This window comes from Andrena cerasifolii, chromosome 14 (genome assembly GCF_050908995.1).
Source record: "Andrena cerasifolii isolate SP2316 chromosome 14, iyAndCera1_principal, whole genome shotgun sequence".
Lineage (NCBI taxonomy): Eukaryota > Metazoa > Arthropoda > Insecta > Hymenoptera > Andrenidae > Andrena > Andrena cerasifolii.
Window position 1 is genome coordinate 3,081,187 of NC_135131.1, and position 22,427 is coordinate 3,103,613.

The following is a 22,427-nucleotide window of genomic DNA, read 5'->3' on the forward strand; positions in this document are numbered from 1 at the left end:
GCCTTTTACCCTAACCAGTGATCACGCTTCCGCTTTCACCGGCGTCGATTCTTTTCACTAGCCCGTCCAGCCACGACAAAAGAGACAAAAGGAAGGCTCTGTACAGGCTTTCCCGGCACAATTGCTCAGGCGTGTATATCCACTTGACGCGCTTGAGCTTGCCAGGCCAGTCATTTTTCACTCTTATCGTTCGCCGTTTATTTAAACGGGAATCGTATGGCGCCCCGCGTATAAATAGAAGGCGCGCGGGGCTGCATACAGACGACGTTGCGCCGAGGTGTCCCCGTCTCGATAAAGAAAATCGCGACCGTATCGCGGAAAGTTTATAACGATACAGGTGGATAAGTGGTTCGAAGAAGTGGTGGCTGGCAGCCCAAGGAGAAGTGAGTTTCCCTTCGTTGGGTTTTGATGGGAGCCGAGCAGCGGACTGGCCTGATACGAAGTTACCGCCCTGTGTCCGAGAGATTTAAAGTTTGTTGCGCATACTTTGTGCATTACGGGATTTTGATGCGGCTCCGGCCACCAGGCGAGCCACCCGGAGGAGCGGTTGAAAAAAAGCTCCGGCACACTCGGGGGAGATTGTTTATTAATCGTTTCGAGCACAGCCACCCGTTGAATAAGCGATGCTACCGTTGAAACATCGAACCACCAGCTCCCTCATGCATCGTGAAATTAGTTGCGCGATTTCTGGGATGGGTTGCCCCTAGTCGCGGGCCACGGCTGCCCGCTTAATTTACGAGCTTTATTTGGAAAACTGAAAGCTACGATCTCAATCTCCTACGGGATCCCACGGGTTCATAAAATATTCCGTGGCTCGCCTTGGCGCGGTTTCAGCTTTTAGCATTAGCAACATTTGAAACGCACACGCAACGGTTAGCTCCTAACTGCTGATCAAAGAGGATTACCAGCTTAGGTCTCCTGGCGCTACGACGCGACCGGCGCAATTGACAATTCTGGTAAAGGTCGTATTTAAAGCCCGCGAAAATGTGGAATAGTTAGTTGCTGGCGGTTTAGATTAGAGCGACGAGTATAGAAGGAGAAAGAGACGGTGTTGCACAGTTCCAAACAGCATGTGAAATTGCATCGAGGAAGAGAAATTTCATGGATTACCACCAGTGGGGGACTGGCCAGGGTGTCAGCCAATCAGCCTTCGAATAATATGTTAAAAATATTAATAACTTTTTAGTAGCTTGAAAATAGAATCGCTACAAGCAAAGTATTTAAAAATATCCCCCATTTAATGAAAATTAAGAAAGACAATTTAAGGGGGAACTGTGACGGCCGAAAAGTAAACCATTTTTAAGAATTTTTTTCAGGAATAATATACAGTTTTCATATAAAATTTGTATTCATTTTTAGTATAATGTCTTAAGAAACTGTAAAAAATAAATAAATAGAAAAACATGCATAAATTTTAATATATTAATTAATCTTCTAGACATCAAATTTCATTCTTTTTTTATAAACAATATGAGTGTAGTTTCCGTTGTACACACGGATTCTTTGATTAAAAACAATTTTTTTTAAATACACTCGAAAAACTGTCCATCTTATTCACGGTTTTTCGAAACTTTTCTTCTAAAGTGCACCGTTTTTACAAAAATAATTTGTTTAAGAAATCGATATGTGCAACGGAAGCTACACTCATATAATTTATAAAAAAAAATTAAACTTACACATTCGACCAGCGCGTTTTTCTATTTATTTTTTTATAGTCTCTTAAGACATTGTACTAAAGGTAGGTAATAAAATTTTTCTATAAAAGCTGTAAATTGTTCCTGAAAAAAATTCTTAACACTCTTACATTTAGTACACTTACTGCCAGTAATATGTACAATATATGTACACTGTAATTACTAAAAAAAATATAGGTACATTTAGTTCACAAAAATTTTAAAACCACTTTTTTGCCACTTATGTATTTTTTGAAATTTTCATTTATTTCTTATGAAAGTTAAGTGATAACCTTATAGTTGTGGGTGGGCCTCCTTTGTCTCCTGGCAACCAACATTTTTGGACCCAGTCCGCTAATGATTACCTCGAGTATTTCCAATATCATACTGCACTAAGCTTTTCATTTATTTCCACCACCGCCACTCTTTGCATCATCATTTCTGTCCTCCACATAAGTTAAACAACTTGCGAGTGCAAATTTAATGAATTCAATTAATTAATCACTGTTTAGACACAGACTGCTTCCATCCCGTAACGTCACCGAAAATTCTTTCCATCCGCGTGTTCGAGGCATCCGCTCGCAGAAGCGCTCGATACCTGAGAGCGTGCACCGCGACCCCCACCCGTTAACGGCACGTTAATCCAATCTCTAGGAGCCTCTCGCGTTAAATAATAAATCGCCGCGGTGGTTCGTTTCATGCGGGACGATCGCGCCCGGGAAAAATGCATTCCGTGGCTGCAATTGCACAGAACGAAAGCTCAAGCGGGGAATCACAGAAGCGTTAACGAAAGATCGAGGAAATGATTTCACGATCTGATTGTCCGGTTATTTACTGTCACTCGCTATGTTGCGTCGGGTTATTCACCATCGAACCATCCTTGGCTAACGGGGCCTGGCCGCATACCAGCGGCTGCAACGCTGCAACACTGCAACACCATAATGCCGCACGTGCATAACACGCTACAGTCCGATGCATAATAACGATTTCCATATAAAACGGAAAGGCAGCCGGGGCCGCGCGGCCGAGGGACGCTATGGCCCTTTAATGAACGATATTACGATTTTCATGCGCGTCATCGGGGGCGGGGGCGGAAGTCCAAGCACGGACGTCGCGCTAACGTTTCATCCTTTGATGAGGATGAGTCATCCCGTGCTAGGTGAGCACTCTTTTCAAACTAGCGCGAACCCCCATTATTCCGGCGCTGCAGAGAGCGCAGTGACATTAAAATGGAGGAGATTGCTTTCAGCTGTTTTCATCTGCTTGCGAATGATGCTGGCTAACAGTGTGGAGAGTGTGGTCTGTAACGAACGCTGGTATGTACCGTTAGCCCGGCTGTGTAAAAAGGATTAGAGCTCGCTGCGGGGAGGGATGTTCGTGATATGAGAGTGGAGAAAGTGATGTGCCTAAAAACAACGGGGCACTGCAGAGTACTATTGGTCCCGTGGGAATTGGCTTTGAAAATTTCTTGATTATGCACGTAGATTTAATAGGTTTAAACATGTTTGTGCTATTGCTCTCGTTGGTGGAACTTTTGTCAGTTGCGAATTTAAGGGCCCGTGTGGCAAACGCTCTGAGAGGACCATTTCTGGGGAAAGTGAAGAGGTAGTTTATTAAAAACGGGCTAAGTGTAGTAGGGCAGAAAAAATGTAGTGTTTGGATTAAATCATTATTTTTTTGAAGATGGGGCCCAGGCGGCAACTGCTCATTAGGGTGGTGGCCCTTATTTTCAACCTGTTTGATTATTGCAATCGGACAACAGGAATTTGAAGAATTTCTCAAAAATGGTAAGCCCTATCGAAATTTTGTTCAAATAATATTAAAAGAGCATTAAATTTTCTACAATTACTGTGTATATAATTTTTTCGTGCTTCCAACCGTTTTTTAGATAACAGCGTTTCCCTCTGTAGGGCGTGGCGTATCGTCTATACACGCGTAGTGCGACTAGTGCGCGGTTTTCTCTATATTCAAACGCTGTTATCTAAAAAACGGTTGGAAGCACGAAAAAATTATATATACAATAATTGTAGGAAATTGTATGCTCTTTTAATATTATTTGGATAAAATTTCGATAGGGCTTACCATTTTTGAGAAATTCTTCAAATTCAAACCGTTGATGAACCCTAAACTTTAAGGCGTGATTCTAGGCGTGGTTCTAGGGGGTGAGAGCAAAGAAATACAAAAACAAAATTTCGACACGTGTAAATAAGGGCCTCACCCTACTGCTCATCGGCCGCCGGTTAAATCCGCCACTGACTTTTGTACTGTCCTCTAGGCTACGTGTATCTTATTTGCTCCCACGGAGAATTTCGTTCGCCGTTGAATTATGTAAATGGGGAGTAGTACCTAGTTGAACTTTTACGGAAAATATTGCTAACTTACTAGATTGAACGTCCGCCTGCTGAGCAAGGATATATTTCCTTCTACTTTACTAGGAGGGTTAGAAAAGTAGTTTATAGCTTGGCTCTTAAGATTACCTGGATCTTGCTTTAATAGGCGGCTTTTATGGCATTATATTTGAAACAAGATCATCGCATCGATTTAACTGCAAATCCCGTTGAGTTATGTACAAGGAACTGAACTCTTATCCGCCAAACAAATCGCTAATGGACACTATTTAAGTTACAAATTGTCAGACTACTTTGCCTCCTATAACACTGCCAATTATAAATGCAAGCGCGAGCAGAAAATATTGTGGTCCCCAGAGAAATCAGTGCAATAATGTCCTGTATGCGTATCTAATGGATTTTTAACGCCAATTTCATAAACACACACAGCAACGTCAACATTCGTTCTGATCACGCCCAGCCAATAATCACGCATAAAACGTGTTATCCACGACAAATAATTATTTATCCAACTCGAGAGTAATAATTTACCACATAAAACAGACCTGCCCTTTAGGGTGCAAATACCTCCTCACGTTCTGGGACCCGGGAACAGCCGAGCGCGAAACTGTTACGTTGCTAACCACAGCATGGGCTGCAGGAGGTTGCAAGACTGTGCGTGCGTCCATGCTGGCTCGTACCACGAGTCTGCATAGCTGGGCCTCACGCGCATGGGTGCATACGCACTCTTGCAGTTGTCCCAAAACCCACGCAACGGTTAGCAAGGTGACAGTTCCGCGCTCGTCTGTTGCCCGGGTCCCAGAACTTGAGGAGGTATTTGCACCCTAAAGGGCAGGCCTGTCGTAAAACGAAGTAGACTACAGAAACACAGGACATGTTTACTGCACAATGGTGGTGCAAAAACAACAAAAGTCCTTAATAACAGGATGGATAACTCGATACGTACACGAAAGTGACTTTTTTCTGCAATATCTTTATTTGCTTAGAATTTTAAAAATACAGTAACGTGCACAGTCACAGTAGGCTTGTTTAGATATTATGTGAATTTCTCTACGATAGAATTGTATGGCAATGTGAAAAAAAATTGAAAATTTGTGCATCTAATTTACATTTAGCGGATCTTGATTTTAACTTGTAACTAATTGGGTGAATGGCCCAAGGTTTTTATTATTGTGTACATTGGCGTCCGTAGGGGGAATTGCCTTTTAAGAAATGATCGCTTAATTTAAAAAAAAAACTGATCTTTATTAAGGTTGTACTAAAAAAGCGAATATTTTCCATTTTCTGTCTTAAATTTTGAATTAAATTGGCACCACAAAATGGGTTCAAAGGAGCAAGAGGGCTACCCCACTTTGTCGCCCCAAAGTTGCCCCCCTCCCTCTGGGAAAAAAAGTCTGCTGACGCGTTTGATCGTATAGGCCCCCCAGCGGTCAACGGAAAGTAAACAGAAGCCCACTTTGGCCCCAAAACGGCCCGTGCATCTTCGTCGCGTGTCCCAGGACACGCGTTGCACGTGTGGAGGCGCGTCTTCGGGATAATTGCACGGCAGAGGCCGCAGTCGGAGGGGTCAGTTTCACGTGGAGCGACATGTACGCAGGATCGTTTACGTTGCGCGCAGCCATTGGTATAACCGCGAAGTCGCGGTCCGGCGCCGCCAGCAGGCTAGTGTGACAAATTACACATAATTCACGAGCCAATTTCACACACGGTTGTCCCGCCAGGGAAGGCAGCGCTGTTGAATGCCGAGTACCGCGGGATAATTTGAGGAACGAACGACTTGGACCGTGAATGGGAATAAACACGCAGGCGAGGATGATACGTACAAAATCCTCGTGACGGAAAAATCACTGTTTCAAGAGGTCTTAAGTGGGCAGCAAGAGCAATCTGTTCTAACCCCCCCTCGTTGCAGAAAATGTCCCCTCGTCGATAGGAACGGCGTACCCTCGTGCAACAGGTACACCAAATGGGAAAAACGAGAACGCGTGGAAGGTGGCGAGACGGGTTACGTAATTTTTACGGAGGCGCGGTTTCGTTTAGGAGCTAGGTGTCAGTGAGTTGTATAATGCCGCCGATGAGTTATTTCTTTATCGCTGTTGCGTCAATGAGGAGTTCTTCAGGGTCAATGTACCGTTGGAGTGTAAATCGTGATTTATTAGACATTATCCAGTGGGTCCGTTCAAAGTCCGCTTCGGCATCAACATTCGTGAGAATACTTCGATTTGGTTAATGGGAAGATTTCGTTTAGGAGGCGATATAAGTAACCTGGCACATTTGGGTGTTTAATATAGATCGCCATTGATGGGAATCGTCAGGCGACGTTACATTAGCAGACTATACAATGTGTCTATTATATGTTAGAAGAGGTGCGGTATAATTATGTGGGAAAATGGTTATTATTCGTTCCACCTTGTTCTCATGAAATATTTATCACTGTCGCGTCTGCCCACGTCACTAATGGATAAGCTACAGTATGTATAGTCCCGCCACTGTACTTCTTTAGTAGAAAGAGGAACGCTAGAGCCAGACTAGATACTAAGAGACTACATTAAATCGAGATAGTCTTGAAACCCTATCTTTCCAGATCTGTGCATATGGGACATGCTTGTAAACATACTACTCATCAGATAGTAGTTTAAACCACGTAGCTTAGAGTCGTAAGTGTTATTACAAGAAGAAGAGCAGCAAACTTATCTGTATTTGGCGAATAACAAGCATTTCTTTCGAACAAATTAAAACGACAGGGATTCCTAAATACTCCTTTCATTCATTTATTAAGCAATCACCAGGCGACTTTAATATGATTGGGGACGGCAACCTATTCTATTTGCTTTATATGCGAATAAAATATTAAACATAATTTACTAGAAAGGACCACTTTTTTATTTTAGTTGTTTCGACCGGGTGATCTTTAAACACAGAGGCTTACGAGAACTTTAAAAACAATTCATTTTTTGCACGTAGCAAATTAGCAACAACTCATATGTGAGTTGTCATATTGAATTAATTTTTAAATGATCTCAACTCTTTTAACCCGCCGTGGGCACACCCATTTTCGCTCCTTCAGTGGGCACAGTGGGTCGTTTATGTCCGTGGCGGGATTTTTTACTGTTTTAGATTTTCAAAAAATCTGAAAAAATTATAGGATACTAATTCAAGTCTCTACTTTAATATACACTCGTTTTTCAAGTCAAATATTTAAAGGATTAATTAGGAAAAATAAAAATTCGGAAGTAAGTTTAAGAAGTTTAAGCTTTTGCCCGGACGTAAACGACCCAGTGTGCTCACGGTGGGTTAAATTAAAATATTTTTGATGATGATTCGCGGAAAGGGCGGCAGACGCTTGACGCAAGTCTCCAAATCCGCCCCTGAAGAGAGCTAGAAGATTTACCGAATCAGGACTTCAGACTGATTCACCAACCCGCCCATACAAGTCAGACTTCTGTTCACTCGTGCATAATATTCAAACCTGAGCTACTTCAAAAATTTGTCATTGCAGTCACGCACAATTTCAAAGCTCGAAACTGCGAGACGTATCGTGCCGTAGACGTATAGTCGTAAAAGAAGTATCTAGGGGGCGCAGTTGGCACTCCCTTGAGCATCTTGCCGACAAGTCAAGGATATAGGGATATATTTAGCATAACTATTTAACATTAGTATTTCAAACACCTAATGCGTGTAAGAATGTAGCTCTGCGATCAGGTTTTTGTGAATAACAGGGTTCTCTTCGCATCTCGACCATTACTTCAGAAACTAGACCCTGTCTCTTTATGTACCTTCCACCGCCGCGCATAAGTAGGTATTACGACGAATCTATGTGGTATATATTTTGGAAAACGTTGCAAATTTATTAAAGAACTCTAAAAAACTTTAATTTATTCAGTATTCTATTATTTCCTATCTTTTGAAGAAAGTGAAAAATTTATTGAAGACCTCTAACAAACTTTAATTTATTCAGTATTCTATTATTTCCTATCTTTTGAAGAAAGTGAAAAATGTATTGAAGACCTCTAACAAACTTTACTTTATTTAGTATTCAATTATTAATTATATTGTGAAGCAAGTGGCAATATCGAAGAACTCTAACAAGTAATCCTTTCCTCAGTCCTCTACTATTTATTAAACCTAGAAAATAAGAGCACTGAAAAATATTTAACCTGTACCAAATATCACATTTTATGCAAACACAGCATGTGTCCAAATATTGATAAACAGCAATGCATGCTGCGCATGTACGTCTCGACTAACAACCTAATACTAATAATGTACGATAACGAAAACAATTTGGCGGCCAGTACCCCGAAAATATGGCTTTAGAAGCCGTTTAATCGGTTCCCAGGTTAGTCCCCATACCTCTGCAAGGGGTTTTATTCGCCCGAGCCAGCCGCCTGCGCCTAAAAGCCCACCAGCGACAGAACAACGATACCCATTTCGCCGGCGCACACAGTCCCGCCTTGCTACATTCATCAAATCCCGAATAACGCGAATACCAAGGGAACCCCATAACCCGTGGCGGCTCACGCGGCGACCCGTGGCCCTTTTCGCGTGTCCAGCGCGCGGCGCGGCGAGCATTGCGTGTCGGGTCGTCGCGCCGGCGACTGAATACCGAAAGAGTATACATAGTGGATTCCAAATAGCCGTGGGAAGTACTGTGGGCCCCGATGCCTTTCGAATACTAAATACCCAGCGTCCCCGGCCACGCCAGCGGGGTACACGTAGGCGAGGTGGCAGGTGGACTGGTCGGAACCGAAGCGTTAAAACGTTCGTTGCCGTGATAGGGGCGCCCGCGCCGCTCTGGCTCAGGGGCAGGCCCCCCCACCGGACGGGTGCGTGCGTGGACGCGTGTATTACTCGCGTCCGTGGACACCTCGCGGACGTGTGCGTGCGCGGACGCGTGTACCACTCGCGTACCGTGGCCGCGGATCGAGGTAAGTAAGGCGTACGTAAGCGAATACCTTCCGTGTACGCGCTCGCATGGCAGTTGTGTTGGATGGCCGCTACGGTGTGTCGTCAAACGGCCGGGCACGAATACCACGCAACAAAGAGAGCCGAGATCATTCGTGTCCGCCGGAATTTATGGGGCCCGCTCGAGCAGCACCGCTACAGCCTGCTGCTGAATTTGCATAGTGCCGAGCGCTAATAGTCGGAGATAACCGAGGCAGGAAGAGACACCTCCGACGAGCGTCGGGGACGACGCCTTCGTGCCACGCGAACTCGCTGCTTTTTTTTGCCGAGCGGCCACTTGGGGAAGCTCGCGAAGGCGACAGGCCCCCTCGTGGACTCTCTGGTCAAGCCGAGATAGTTTCAGCCCGGGGTCTACGGGGATATCTGGACGTGTACGCTGTTTCAGGTGGAGGTGGATCGTGGGGTAGGGTTATTGTTTACGTGCAGGAGAGTTTAGTAGTTAAGCACATAATTAGAAGCATATATGGAGAAGCAATATTCTCTGCCTTTTGTTTTATGAAGATGATCAATTTGCCTTCTGAGAAGAGCATGTAGGATACGTTTTAGGGGGTAGTTTGGGGTAGCGCGCGAGTTTCAGGACCAATTTTCAGAATTTTTTATGGGCAATCAAAGTAAGTATAGTACACAAAGTGGTGCTAATATCCTAATCGTCCTTTTAACTATGTTTACAATTTTTTTTGCCGTGGAAAGATTAGTATGACGTGTGTATATGAAGACATGAAGATTGTGTGTTTTGCCATGCTGGTTGGCATGATTCTGTTCTTTGTAGGCATTTGAAAAAAATGATTAATGAAAAATTTTATTCAGTAAGAATATCGTATGGGACGAGATTATTCATTGAAATTAATTTTTCACAAAATGGCGCCATATTGAACAGAAAAGTCCGTGTCTCCCCCTTCAATTGTGATACTAATTTGTTAATTAGGAAGACAATTTTGCAGATATTTTTATAATTTCGATTCAGATAAGAATGACATCGTTTCGGAATGTCTGTGCAAAATGGCATTGACATCGTATGCACTGTTATCTTCATGTCTTCATACAGACATGTCATACTACTTTTTCCACGACAAAATAATTTATGAATATAGTGAAAAGGACGAATAAGATTCTAGGAGAAAATTTGTGTGCTACACTTACTTTGATTACCCATAAAAAATTCTGAAAAATGATCATGAAACTGGCGCGACCCACCCCTTAAGGGGGTATTCTGGTCTAGAAGGCCAATTTTTAGACCATCGCGTAGCCGGAAATTTAAAAAATTCTGAAACTTTGTGAATATATAGGCGATTTCCTTCTAATTGCAACGCAATTTTTGTTTGCTATCCAAATTCACTCTAAGGGGTGAAATATCCGGATATTTTCCGATTTTGTGTTATAACTCGTGAACTGTAAAATATTTTTTTTTACTAAATGATAGATCTAATTAAAAGAAGTAAGTTTTGTCTTAAAACTTTTTTTCTATCTCTTACAGTTCACGAGTTATAACACAAAATCGGAAAATAACGGAATTTTCAGGGGTTAATTTCACCCCCTTCGAGTGAATTTGGGCAGTAAAGAAAAATTGCGTTGTAATCAGGAGGAAGTCCCCTACATATTCACGAAGTTTCAGAATTTTTTGAATTCCCGGGTTCGTGATCTCCCTTTGTAAGTAGAAAATGTCTGTCGTGGTCAGACCACGAGTTTTTAAAAGAATTCCTAATTCTTTGATGCGCAGATATAAAGTATCTCTTTATAGAAGTGAACAGAGGACACGTAGAGCACCTTTTTTAATTTATTTCCATCCTGCATGGGATAAACAGAAAAATGCAAATCACTTAAATTACCAACACTGAAAATCACTTCCGCCATGACAGATTTGATTGATATTCCAATTACTGAAAATACATCCATTTTAGAGGATTCTTTTCGCAACGGATAGCAATCCAAAAGTTTCGACTGGTAATGCACTTCAATGTACCGTTGCCAGTACTTAAATAATCATCCACGTGAAAACCACTTCGTAGGTTCTTGTCACATTGTCGCGAAATGACTGGAAACAGAGAACAGAAGCCTCTGCCAATTGTGTACTTCATTTGCCACCACGGAGCTACAAACGACAGTCATAAAATCGTCTAGTCATCATTCGCCGAGCAATTCTGCCAAGAGCTTCCGAATCGGTGAATGCTAAAGATGCATAATCATCCCGGGGTTCATAGGTTACTGACGGTCGTGAAGAAATAACCAGTAGTCACTGGCTTCGTCACACTTGGGTAGCCGACTATCTCCCTGATCTCACATCCGCAGGAGTAGCCGATTGTGCTCGATAAAGCGTGTTAAGATGTTTGACGTCGATACTGTTACACGGAGAGGAATATAAAAGCACCGTTCTATCATTCAACTCTACAAACCAAACTGCTGAATACCGTGCAGAATTACTGAAATAGATGCTAACGAGCCAACTACATTACTAGTTACACAACTGACAGGAAACATTTTTCGTGTTAAAAAAAGGGCGACACTGCGAACGTTTGTGATAAAGTTGAATTAAGTAGTGCACCTTTGACAATTGTTCGTGGGTAAACAAAGAAATAAGTCGAAAGTCTGCCTAAATGCTTTTACCATACACATCTTAAGTAGCTTCAAGGTATTATCTTTTCTTTTCTCTTTGCCAAAACAGCACTTTACACACATTTCACTCGGAACCACGTTCTTCAGACTGGCTTGTAGCGTAACTCAAAGAAATTTTATTCGATTCACTTGACATTTTTACAGTAGCCTCTACTAAATTCTCTATAGAATTACCTACCGACTTTACGATTTACTGAAAACTTTTAACGGTACGAGCAATTTTTGAGCAGGAAATCGTGCTGAATGGCGGTGAATGGAGCTAAAGAGTGAACTTTACATCCAAAAGCTTACCATTTCTAAGACAAACAGTATTTCACAATATCGGCAAGCATTTCGACGTGGCATCGCCATTCAAGAGCATCGAAATTTATGAAACAGTCCACGCTTAATAATTCAATAAGAGTACTCCCTTGGAAACCAGCAAGTAGTCTTCCACTTCATTTTCATTCGCAACATTCCAATCTACTTTACCTTAATATTCAAACCGATTCAAACCTATTTATGACATTTCCTGCCAACCCTTTCAACCCTGCATTACCATTCTCGGAATAATTGCAATCACGTGATCTCTCGGAAGCTCGACGAAGGCTCTCTGCTAACCAGCCCTGTCGCTATCATCTCGGCCGGGCCTAAAAGAGCAGAAGGTCCAGTGGGAATGCTTTCACAATCGGCACGGCATGCGTGCCGCAAGTGCGAGGAGGGATTCCTGAGGATGCGCCCGAAGCAATTACGTTACGGGGCCGCGTTTCACTTGCGGGTCGTACAAAAGTCCTCTCGTGACTTAGCTCGGCGATGTGTCGTGCTGAAACGTCACCATTCGCGCGGGTCGCTCCCCCGGAGCCGCCTAGGCGTGGTTTCGTTTATGAAATTCCCGCCGCGGCTGATGGGGTGCACGGTGCATGCACGCAAATTAGAAGCATACCACCACGGTCGCGGGATACATCGGGGAAACGTACTCGTCCCGGGCACATTACGCGGCTGGAAAAAGTGACGTGCCGGCTCGACCAGGTTCCCACCTTTAGCCCCCCGTGTCTCGGTTACACATTCGTGGCAATTACACGGCATCGAAATGCGTGTCTTCGCGCCGCCGCGGACGCGGACGCCGCGAGACGCGCGTCGCCGCATCCACCGCCCCGGCAGGCAAGTCCCGCGGGGTCCTAACTGCGTTACGATTATCGTCGCTTGACGCCGGGCGAATGGATGTTCATTTGATTTTCGAGGGATCGCTGCAACTTCGCGAAACACGCGCCTGGAATATTGTGTCGGGCGTGGGAGGCATTGCGCGGGTGTGTTGGTGATTTCCGTGGTAGCGCGCTTAATGCGAAATACCTACCAGCTGCTTCAAGGTTTCATGCTGCAGAAGAGACGGTTCTGGAGGGAGGTTCTGGAGGCATGAATATTCGAACGACGTAGATAGAAAGACACTATTGCCGGGAGAATTAAGCGGGGACAACACTGTAATCGGCCGAAAAGTAAAGGTATCTTTGGTAATTTATTCAAAGCAAACTACGCAATGAATCTTTTTTAAACTTTCAGGACTTTTTATTGCATATTTAAGTTATACGGAAACCTTTTTTTTAAATTTATTTAAAGCAGATTTAGAAGCTTATGGTCAACTTACTTGCGGTAACAGCAAAGTTACTGGTCCTGCACGGCTTGTAAATCTGCTTTAAATAAATTTTAAAAAATATATTCGTGTAACTTAAGTATTCAATAAAAAGTCCTGAAAGTTTAAGAATGATTGATTACGTAGTTTGATTTTAGTAAATTTCCAAAGATACCTTTGCGTTTCGGGCCACTACATTGGTGTCCCCCCTTAACGTCAGGAGCTTAAATAAAATTTTCGAGGATCGGGTTGTATTAGTGTGGAAAAGTTGCGTACTAAAGTTAATAAACCCAGCGAGAAATTTCAGCATAATCGGACAATATCTTCTGTGAGCAGCAGAGGCCCTTCTTTCTTTCTATGAAAGAGCCAAAACTAGAGCACTTTCGTACTGCAGTTTTTCACTATTTTCTGTTATTAGAGAGGCAATAATCGTGGACTAGAGAATATATAAAACCACCTTTAGTTGTCAGTAATCCAAAATGGCCTAAAAAATAGTCAGTGTCATTATATCTTGTCTGACTATCGAAAGAAATGATTTTGCGAATTTTTTTTTAGGAATTTGATGTCCCAGCTGAGTCTGTTGGCTTTGAAAGGTAGAGATTATTGCATTGAGTTCGAAGTTCTTGAAAGAGACTTCTTGATTTATTGTTAGATGGCTTGAGAGAGTAGTCTGAGTTTAATTATGGTCGTAAATGGACTTGTCGGTCTCGTAAAATTTCATTCCACCCAGTCACAAGTAATAATAATACCCGCAGGGTCGATAAAACGTTTCGACAGACACATTAAGATTAAATGACTGAGTGCATCATCCATGTTTCATTCGACTTTGTATCGTGGAATGTAAGAGAGAGATAGGTGATCTTGAATTTTATTCATTTATTACTATCATTACCTACATGATTATTCCAATGTTATCGCTAATTACGAAGATATCCTTGGGTATTGAAATTTAAATATCTGCAACTGAAAAACGAGATAATGTTCCTCGGTAAGTACTGAAATATCACTTTTATTAGTACATCGGTACTTTCAGATTATCAATTCAAGCAATGCGAATGTAAAGTACCCACACAGTCCATAACATTTTACGAGCCCCACAAGGTTCTACTTTCCTTTGTATTTGAAGCGCGCAGTATTAATTCACATTTCTCGCATTTTTATTTAAGTAATTGATATAAAATGTATATACAGTGTATGCCAGAGAAGGCCAAGTCCTCCTTTTACACCTTACACTTCCATATTAAATATAAAAATATTTCTCGATATTCTTTAACACTTAAATTATTCCCATTCACTTTTCCAAACAGTCGACAATTCGACTGTTTCGACATTCTCGAATATTTAAGCGCACCGTGACAAATGTACAGCTGCAAAACGTACGGTTCCGCCAGAAGCCAACAAGCGCTGGGCCATTTAAGGAAAGAAATTTTTCGAAAATGCCCTGGCTGGGATCTCGCCGAACGTTTCCAAATAATTCACTGGAATACGTAATGCGACAGGGAAGGCGAGTGACGAGACATTTTTGAAAGTAAAATTTCAGAGACAGCCGGCCCTGAGCCGCGTCCCGTAGCGAAAAATAAAAGGGGCCGAAGGAGGAAGGGTGAAGGCGAAGTGGTTGAGGGCGACGCGAGCGCGACAGTCGAGGGATGTTAAAAGTACGAATACATTCAATTCCTCGAATTGCATCACTGTCTGCCGAGCAGGCAAGAAGCCGAAGAAAAAGAGCGCCCCGTCGAGTGCAAAGGGCGTTTGAAAATGTTGGCGTCGGTTCAACGGAGAAACTTTCCTTATTCAGACTTCGTATACATGCTAAGCTTCCCTTTTCCTATATAATATCGCCTCCGCGGCTACGTTCGAGCAGCGCACAATATCGGGTCCGAATGCCCGTAAACAGTGGATGAAGGAAATAGAGAAAAAAAAACGAAAGAAGGACCAGGGAGAAAAGAGGAAAAAAGAGGAGAAAAATGATGGAAACAGCGAGGGGGGGAGGGGGGCGAAAAATCGATTTCATTTTGCCGATTAAAAGTTTAATTACAGGCGGACGCTGGTTGAATTTTCGCTGACCTCGAGGATACCCTCGCAGCGTTGAAATAAAAATAACCGAGCCGTGGCATCGACGTGAACGAAGCAAAACTGAAATCACGCCGCCTATCTCGTTTCTGGCCAATAATCCCGTGTCCGTTGGGGAAGAAAACGGGAAAGCCGATTATGTCGATCGCGGCCGACCGGGGCCAATTGTTTATCGCGCGCTCGCCGAGGGAGAAGGACGCTCGGCCGACGACGGAAGTGGCGTCGTGCTTGTCGCTTCTTCGTTCGAGGAGGGCCTGAAAGTACTCGTGAAAGCGAGCACAATTACGCAACGTCCGGTCGCGGCTGCTTGAAAAACTGTGACTTTACACGGCGCGTTAAGCCCGCGTAACGACCGGCTGCAATTATGCGCTGGGGAACGAGCATATAAATATATGCGCGCGCGCGCGATGTTACGCGGGGTGGTCCGGCAATTACTATCATTCGATGCAGCTTCGGGGTTACGCTGTGGGATATGCGACAGGGATTCGTCCCGCGACAGCTGCGCGACGCGGAAGAAGTTAGGATGAGGAGCGTTTCGTCGTAGGAGGATATTTAAGGAATTTAGTAGTTGCATTGCTCTGTGTGAAAGTACCGCGAAGAGATATTGCATATGTTTTCACAGGTACAGATTCGATTTCGGAGGTTGGTAAATTACTAACAAGGGAAGATCCCCAGCTTGGAAATTCAAAAATTTATGAAACTTTGGGGATGTGTAGTAGGGCTGGGATTATTCGAATAATTTACTATTCGAATATTTTACAAGTATTCGAATGCTACGAATAAACTTCGAATATTTGAGTATTCGAATGTTATTATTCGAATACTATTCACATGATTTCACCCTGACAAATGACCCTAAAGAACTTGATTTATAATTCACACCATACCTGCTATTCGAATACTTAAATACTCGAATAATATTCGAATACTTGGATATTCGAATAGTATTCGAATACTTGGATATTCGAATAGTGTTCCAATACTTGGATATTCGAATACTTAAATATTCGAATAGTATTCGAATACTTGGATATTCGAATACTTGAATAGTCGAATAGTATTCGAATACTTGAATATTCGAATAGTTTTCGAAAACTTGAATATTCGAATAGTATTCGAATTTTTGAATATTCGAATAGTATTCGAATACTTGGATATTCAAATAGTATTCGAATACTTAAATATTCGAATAGCATTCGAATATTTAAATATTCGAATAGCATATATCCTCTACATATCCCCAAAGTTTCATAATATTTAGAATTTACGGGATCTCCCCTCGACTCTCAGAGCTTTAATCCTTTCGAAGTTAACAGGTGCTTGCGTAATTCGTCATCAAGCGAAGTACCTTCAGTGTCAGTTAGAAAGAAGCCACGTACCTACGTTCATACCACCCAAGCAACTACCCACAAAGGACCATTACTACTTCCTAATAATCTCAAACAAATCAACACGCCTATCGGAAGAACAGCAATCACACGGTATCCATGAGAACCGCGCTCCGCTTAAAGCAGCCAAACTGCTACCCGCATCTCTCGAATATCTGCGCTCGCTGCCTACCCATAAACCTTTTAGCACCGTGCAATTATCACTGGCCACATTCTCCCCGGCGTCCACCGATTCGGAAGATATCCGGAGCGGTAATCGCGGACCACCCTGTAGAAGAATCCACGTTGCAACGGCGAGCGCGGAAAGTCCACGTAGGGAAGGAATTTCGTTGCCTTTGTTCGCGAAAGGAAGTCAGGCCGGAGGGCGGGGGGGCAGAGGACAGAGAGAAATAAGAGCGCGAATAAGAGAAAAAGCTGTAGAAAACGGAACGGGGGTGGCTGGGGAAGAGACTGTGTGTGGGGGGGAGGGGAGGAGAAGATAAAGAAAACCGAGATTATACATCAAGTTCACCGCGACGAAGGAGTCGCTGGGACAGCGAGCATGGTACGCTGGCGATGCCACTTGAGGCTGAATCGTATCTAAATGTGCCTCGTATATCAGAAATCGAACTGTTCCGCGGTACTGGTACACAGGCGGTTCACTTGCATCATTTTGTGCGATCGCCGTCCCGTAATACAGCCGCTGCAGATGCACCCAGGCCGTTCCACATTTCCCTCGGCGTCGTGACAACCTACACGGTGGAACTTCCCTTTCCGTACTTCGCCCTCCCCCCCCCCCTTCCGCCCCTACGGAGTTGGTTTCAACGGGGAATCCCCGTGTATGAAATGATGTAGCATGCCGGCGGAACGACGGCGTGGCACGATAAATCTTGGCCAGATTTACGGCGATACAAAGTTATTTCGTTCCCTTAAGTACAAAGGCACGTCCTTCCCAGACGGAAGATTTTTGCCCCATTGGCAGGAAGTCGGACGTCGATAAGGCCGGCGCGGACGGATAGCCTGCTCGATAGGGACCGGCCTCGATACACCAGCGCCAAAAACGTGGCCCGCTTTACGGGGCACGGTGATCCTCGATGGTAGCACGTTAACGTCATACGTGCTGCGTTCCCGGCAGAAATTAGAAGATTTATGGCTGCACGCAATCTTACCCGGAATCTGCATCCCCGAAGAAACGGAAACGGGAAACGGGGAGGGGGGAGGGGGCGAGGTTGGAGCCGCGCCAGAATGCCGTGCTTTCGAGGATTGACAGTTTCGCTTCGACTCGTTTACTGGTTTATCTCGTGCGCGCTCGGGAATCGGCGCGCAATCCTTTGTGGATAAGCAGCGTGATTTTTTTTTTTTAACCGGGGGAGACTTTGCAGCGGGTAGTCGTCGGGGACGGTTCGTTCGTCGTACCTGCGTGATCGACGGTTTTGTTGGATGAGCGAAGTGTAAGAATTCTGCAATTGCTGAATAAGGTTATGTAATAATTTTGTATAGGGTGGCTTGCTTAAAATAGGACCGCTTAAATATCTTCTACAGTTGTGATGATGCAAAAATATTTCACATTTGATTTGTATGGTATGGAAGAATTTGTTTTTTACTTCGGTGGAGGAGATAAGTGACTTGTTTCAGAATTGAGCATTAAGTGAATACAAAATTGTTTAAATAACGGATCAAATTAATGTTATTTTAATTTTAGATTATTTCGCGAATAAAGTTACTTTTTCTTTAACCCTTCGTGGTCACACAGGGTGTATTGTACCCCAAGAATAATTTTCCAGTTAAAATGTCGTGTCTTTACGACTTCCAAAGAGGATTTATCGCAAGAAAAAAAATATAAAACAAAATAAAAAATCGCTAAAAAGCGATAATTTTTTTTATATTTTTTTCCCCACAGCCGTGGAAAATATCTCATTTTCAACTACAAATTTTATCATATCAAAATTTACATTTCTTGACAAAGACTATTAGACCAGGATTGTATAAGTATTACGAAAGTACAATTATCCCTGAAAAGTTAAAAGATTCAAAAATACGAAAATGGTAACTCAAAAAATGACGCTGGGGTACAGTGAACCCCGTGTGACCAACTTGTGATTATAAGAAGGTGTGACTACGAAGGGTTAAACATCAGCGTCGAATAAATTTTTCAACTTTAACTTAACTTTATTCGACACGTGACGAATAAATTTACTTTATTCGTTATTCGAAATTCTATTTAAATAAAAATTTTGCCCATCTCTGGCCTGTATTAAGTGGGATCCCCTGTAAATTAGGATTTTCAGACAGGTGAAGCACATTTCGCTCAGCACGTTGATGTTGGTAATATTTTTTTAAAAATCTCGGTATAGTGCTCGGCGCATAGTTGGAATTCGGGAGCGAAGTGGAATTGTCGGATGGACGAATTGGAGGGATTTCCTTCTCAGAAATTGGTTGCAACGGTTCGTATTTATCACGCATTTAGGCGGCCAGGTATTCCAGCAGCAGCTTGCGGTGTCTGTACGCGGGGGAACGATATTTTTCATAGCGAAGCGAGCGATGCGGAAGAGAGCTCGTTAAACGAACGGTGAAAAACACGGAACGATAGCGCCGGTCAATACCACGGCCTATGTATGACGCTTCCTTCCGCAATACGGATACAACTGACACGTCCTCCTACGTGGAATTACAGGATCTATCAGACTGCCGGTTTGCTCGTTGCGCGTGTTAATCAGCTGACTCGGTGATCGATGAATTACACCCCGCGGCAATCGAAGTAGGAACTATAATTTTAATTGGTAGCTGTTAGAGACGACAAATGAGAATCTGCTACAACAAACATCGCCATTTACGTCGTCGATGGTTTAATTCGACATTTTTTCTATACGTTGAGATCAGATAGCTCTGGGGATATTCAGAACTCCAACTGGACATTTTTATTACTCTTTCTCGCGTCTGCTTTTACCACAGTTTTCTCAATTCTCAATTCTCTCAGTACCTGCGGTATTCTCTAGGATGTGAAGTGTAATTCCTCGTTTTGTCCTCGGAGCTAGTTGAGAGAGGAAAGTATGGGATTAGTTGGATGTAGTATAGAAAAAGGGATTGAAAATTCCAGAGTAACACTAATACGAGGCACTGTGAAAGGGTACATTTGTTCTGCAGTATAAATGGGGACGAACGGAAACAAAGGAGGCTGCCCTGGTTTTCAATAAAAGTTCCCTCCGCACCTGTGAACTGCTTATGATTCGACGATGATCCCATCTCCATTATCCCATAATGCGGTAGCATTAGAACGAATAAGTGGTACTTGTCTTCTACATGTGGGACCCAGGAAGTACTCGCTGATTACTGTTATGCGCTTACCCCTCAGCCCGTAACGAGGACCATCTTCCTACCGTCTTCCGTTCCGCGAGAGATTCCGCATCACGGGCCCCGTAGAAGCCGCGAGACGAGAGAAAAAAAACGTCCCCTTTGCGCGGCGGTCGTGACTGCGGTCGCGGTCATTAAAATTACTAACAGTTATTACCTTGCGAGACTAGGAGCACTTAATTGAATATCTTTAACGCCCCCTGGAAGATCGACCCCCCCCCCCCTATCGACGGAAACCAGCCACCTCGTCACTTGTCCCCTATATCTTTCGCAGGGAAACTTTTCAACGAATCACGCTCGCAAAACTGTCCCTCCCTTCGTTACTTTGCCGAGATTAATTATGATTTCGTGAAGGGGGATGACGCTGCAGCGACGCTGGGGCGGGGAAATTATCCTGTCACTTAGCGGGGGCCCCCTCAACCCACGGATCGACGGGGTAAGAATAACGAGCTGCTGCGCCCGAGACACTTTCGCCCGCTGAGAGAATAATGGGCATTGATCAGCGTCAATTTAACGTGGCAATGTTGAATTAGAATCTTACCCGGCTGGATATTGATACACTTGAAATTAGTGAGCCGTTTGAGAAGGATTTTCAAATGGGATATATGTGGCGGCACGAGGCTCGTCTTTGAGGCCATAGATCCCAGATCGAAATTTCTTAAGGGGTTACATGCAATCATTTTAAGAATTTAGAGGTTTCAATAAAAAATTTATTAGAAATTACCGCGTTATTTTTATATCGGAAAATGTTTCTTCACTTCTTGAAATACATAGTAATATAGGCTGAAAGTTTTAAACAGATTGCATGTATAGTCTCCTTACAAAAAATTCCCAAAAGGAACCTGGGTTTCTGCCGATTACACCAGGTTACCCTCTTGAACCGTCTTTGACAAATTTCTCTTTAAACGTTTATAATAAGTGCAATATTCGATCTACACTTGTGAAGTTTTGCTAGATCATTGCCTGATGGTTATACGCATACCAAAGGTCCATTGCTTTAAAATCAGTTCTCAGAAACGCTACATTAGGTACCTACACAGGCGCGCAAAAGTATTCGGCCACCCTTTAAAACTGAATATCTTGTTTAAAATTGGTCCAAAACGACTTGAGTCTTTTTGAGAAGCTAGAAGGATTAGTTTTAGCCGAAAACTGCAGAAATGTGTGATTTTCACCAACTTTAACTGTTTGTAGCTCATAGCTGCGTTAACCAATTTTGACGAAATTTTCAGCACGTATACATAACACGTATAAACAGCTTACTTAAATCTACAAAGGCATTTTTTAAATTTTTATTACAAGCGCAGACAAAAAAGTCGAAAAACACGACATTTACTATTTTTTTCGCTATTCCAACCAATTGCAATTTTTTTTCAAAACGACGATTCACATCAGTTGGCAAACTAATCCTTCTAGCTTCTCAAAAAGAACTCAAGTCGTTTGGATTAATTTTAAAAAAGTTATGCGATTTTAAAGGGTGGCCGAATACTTTTGCACGCCACTGTAAAGTGTGGCCGAATACTTTTGCACGCCACTGTAAAGTGTGGCCGAATACATTTATATGCCACTGTAAAGTGTGGCCGAATACTTCTGTATGCCACTGTAAAGTGTGGCCGAATACTTTTACACTCCACTGTAAAGTGTAGCCGAATACTTTTGCACGCCACTGTAAAGTGTGGCCGAATACTTTTGCACGCCACTGTAAAGTGTGACCGAATACTTTTATATGCCACTATAAAGTGTGGCCGAATACCTTTGCACGCCACTGTAAAGTGTGGCCGAATACTTTTGCACGCCACTGTAAAGTGTGGCCGAATACTTTCGCACGCCACTGTAAATTGTGGCCGAATACTTTCGCACGCCACTGTACGTATGGGATGACCTAATACATATGTCTATATAATTCACGCAACAGAAGCTGCCAACCATATCGCTCAATTTGCATGTTCGTTTTCGTTACAGGTGCCCTGTCGCAGTCCCAGTTCCCAGTGTTCACGATCTACGCCCAGAAGAGCTGCCTGGCCGTGAAGCCCTGCGAGCGTGCCTGGTGCATCGACAGGGTCCAGGGACACCGGCTACAGGGCCACACACGCAGAACGATGTCTGCCTCGTCGCGACAGCACTGTCTGGAGCTCTGTTTAGGCGAGAGAGACTTCCTGTGCCGGTGAGTAGCCAGCGTAGCTATTTTTCGTCTGGTGCATCGGGAATCCTATCCAAGGTACGGTCGTTTTCCGGCGACCTGGTTCTCTCTCCCCCGTCGTCGTCGCGGCCACGATATCCGCCGTTGGGGAAAGGCGGACGCACTCTGGCCGAGATTCGTCGCGAATCGACACACAGTACAGTCTTCCCTTCGTCTCCCTCGAGTAGGTCTTCGAGAATCGAAGGCACCTCTACACGCTCCGGTGCGTTTTCCAGTTATTGGATTCCTCGATCGAGGGAGGAC

General features: G+C 43.5%; 2 protein-coding genes across 9 annotated transcripts in view; one reads left to right on the forward strand and one right to left on the reverse strand.

The window, feature by feature from the left end:
• Positions 1-22,427, reverse strand: part of Atg16 (Autophagy-related 16) — a 679,282-nt gene that overhangs the window by 272,369 nt on the left and 384,486 nt on the right. The window lies entirely within an intron of this gene.
• Positions 1-22,427, forward strand: part of Neo (ZP and PAN domain-containing protein neyo) — a 293,377-nt gene that overhangs the window by 194,320 nt on the left and 76,630 nt on the right. For all 4 annotated transcript variants that reach the window (XM_076826273.1, XM_076826275.1, XM_076826274.1 and 1 more), the window contains one exon: positions 21,947-22,148. In XM_076826273.1, the coding sequence (XP_076682388.1) occupies positions 21,947-22,148 (202 nt within the window). The remainder of the gene's footprint in view (positions 1-21,946; positions 22,149-22,427) is intronic.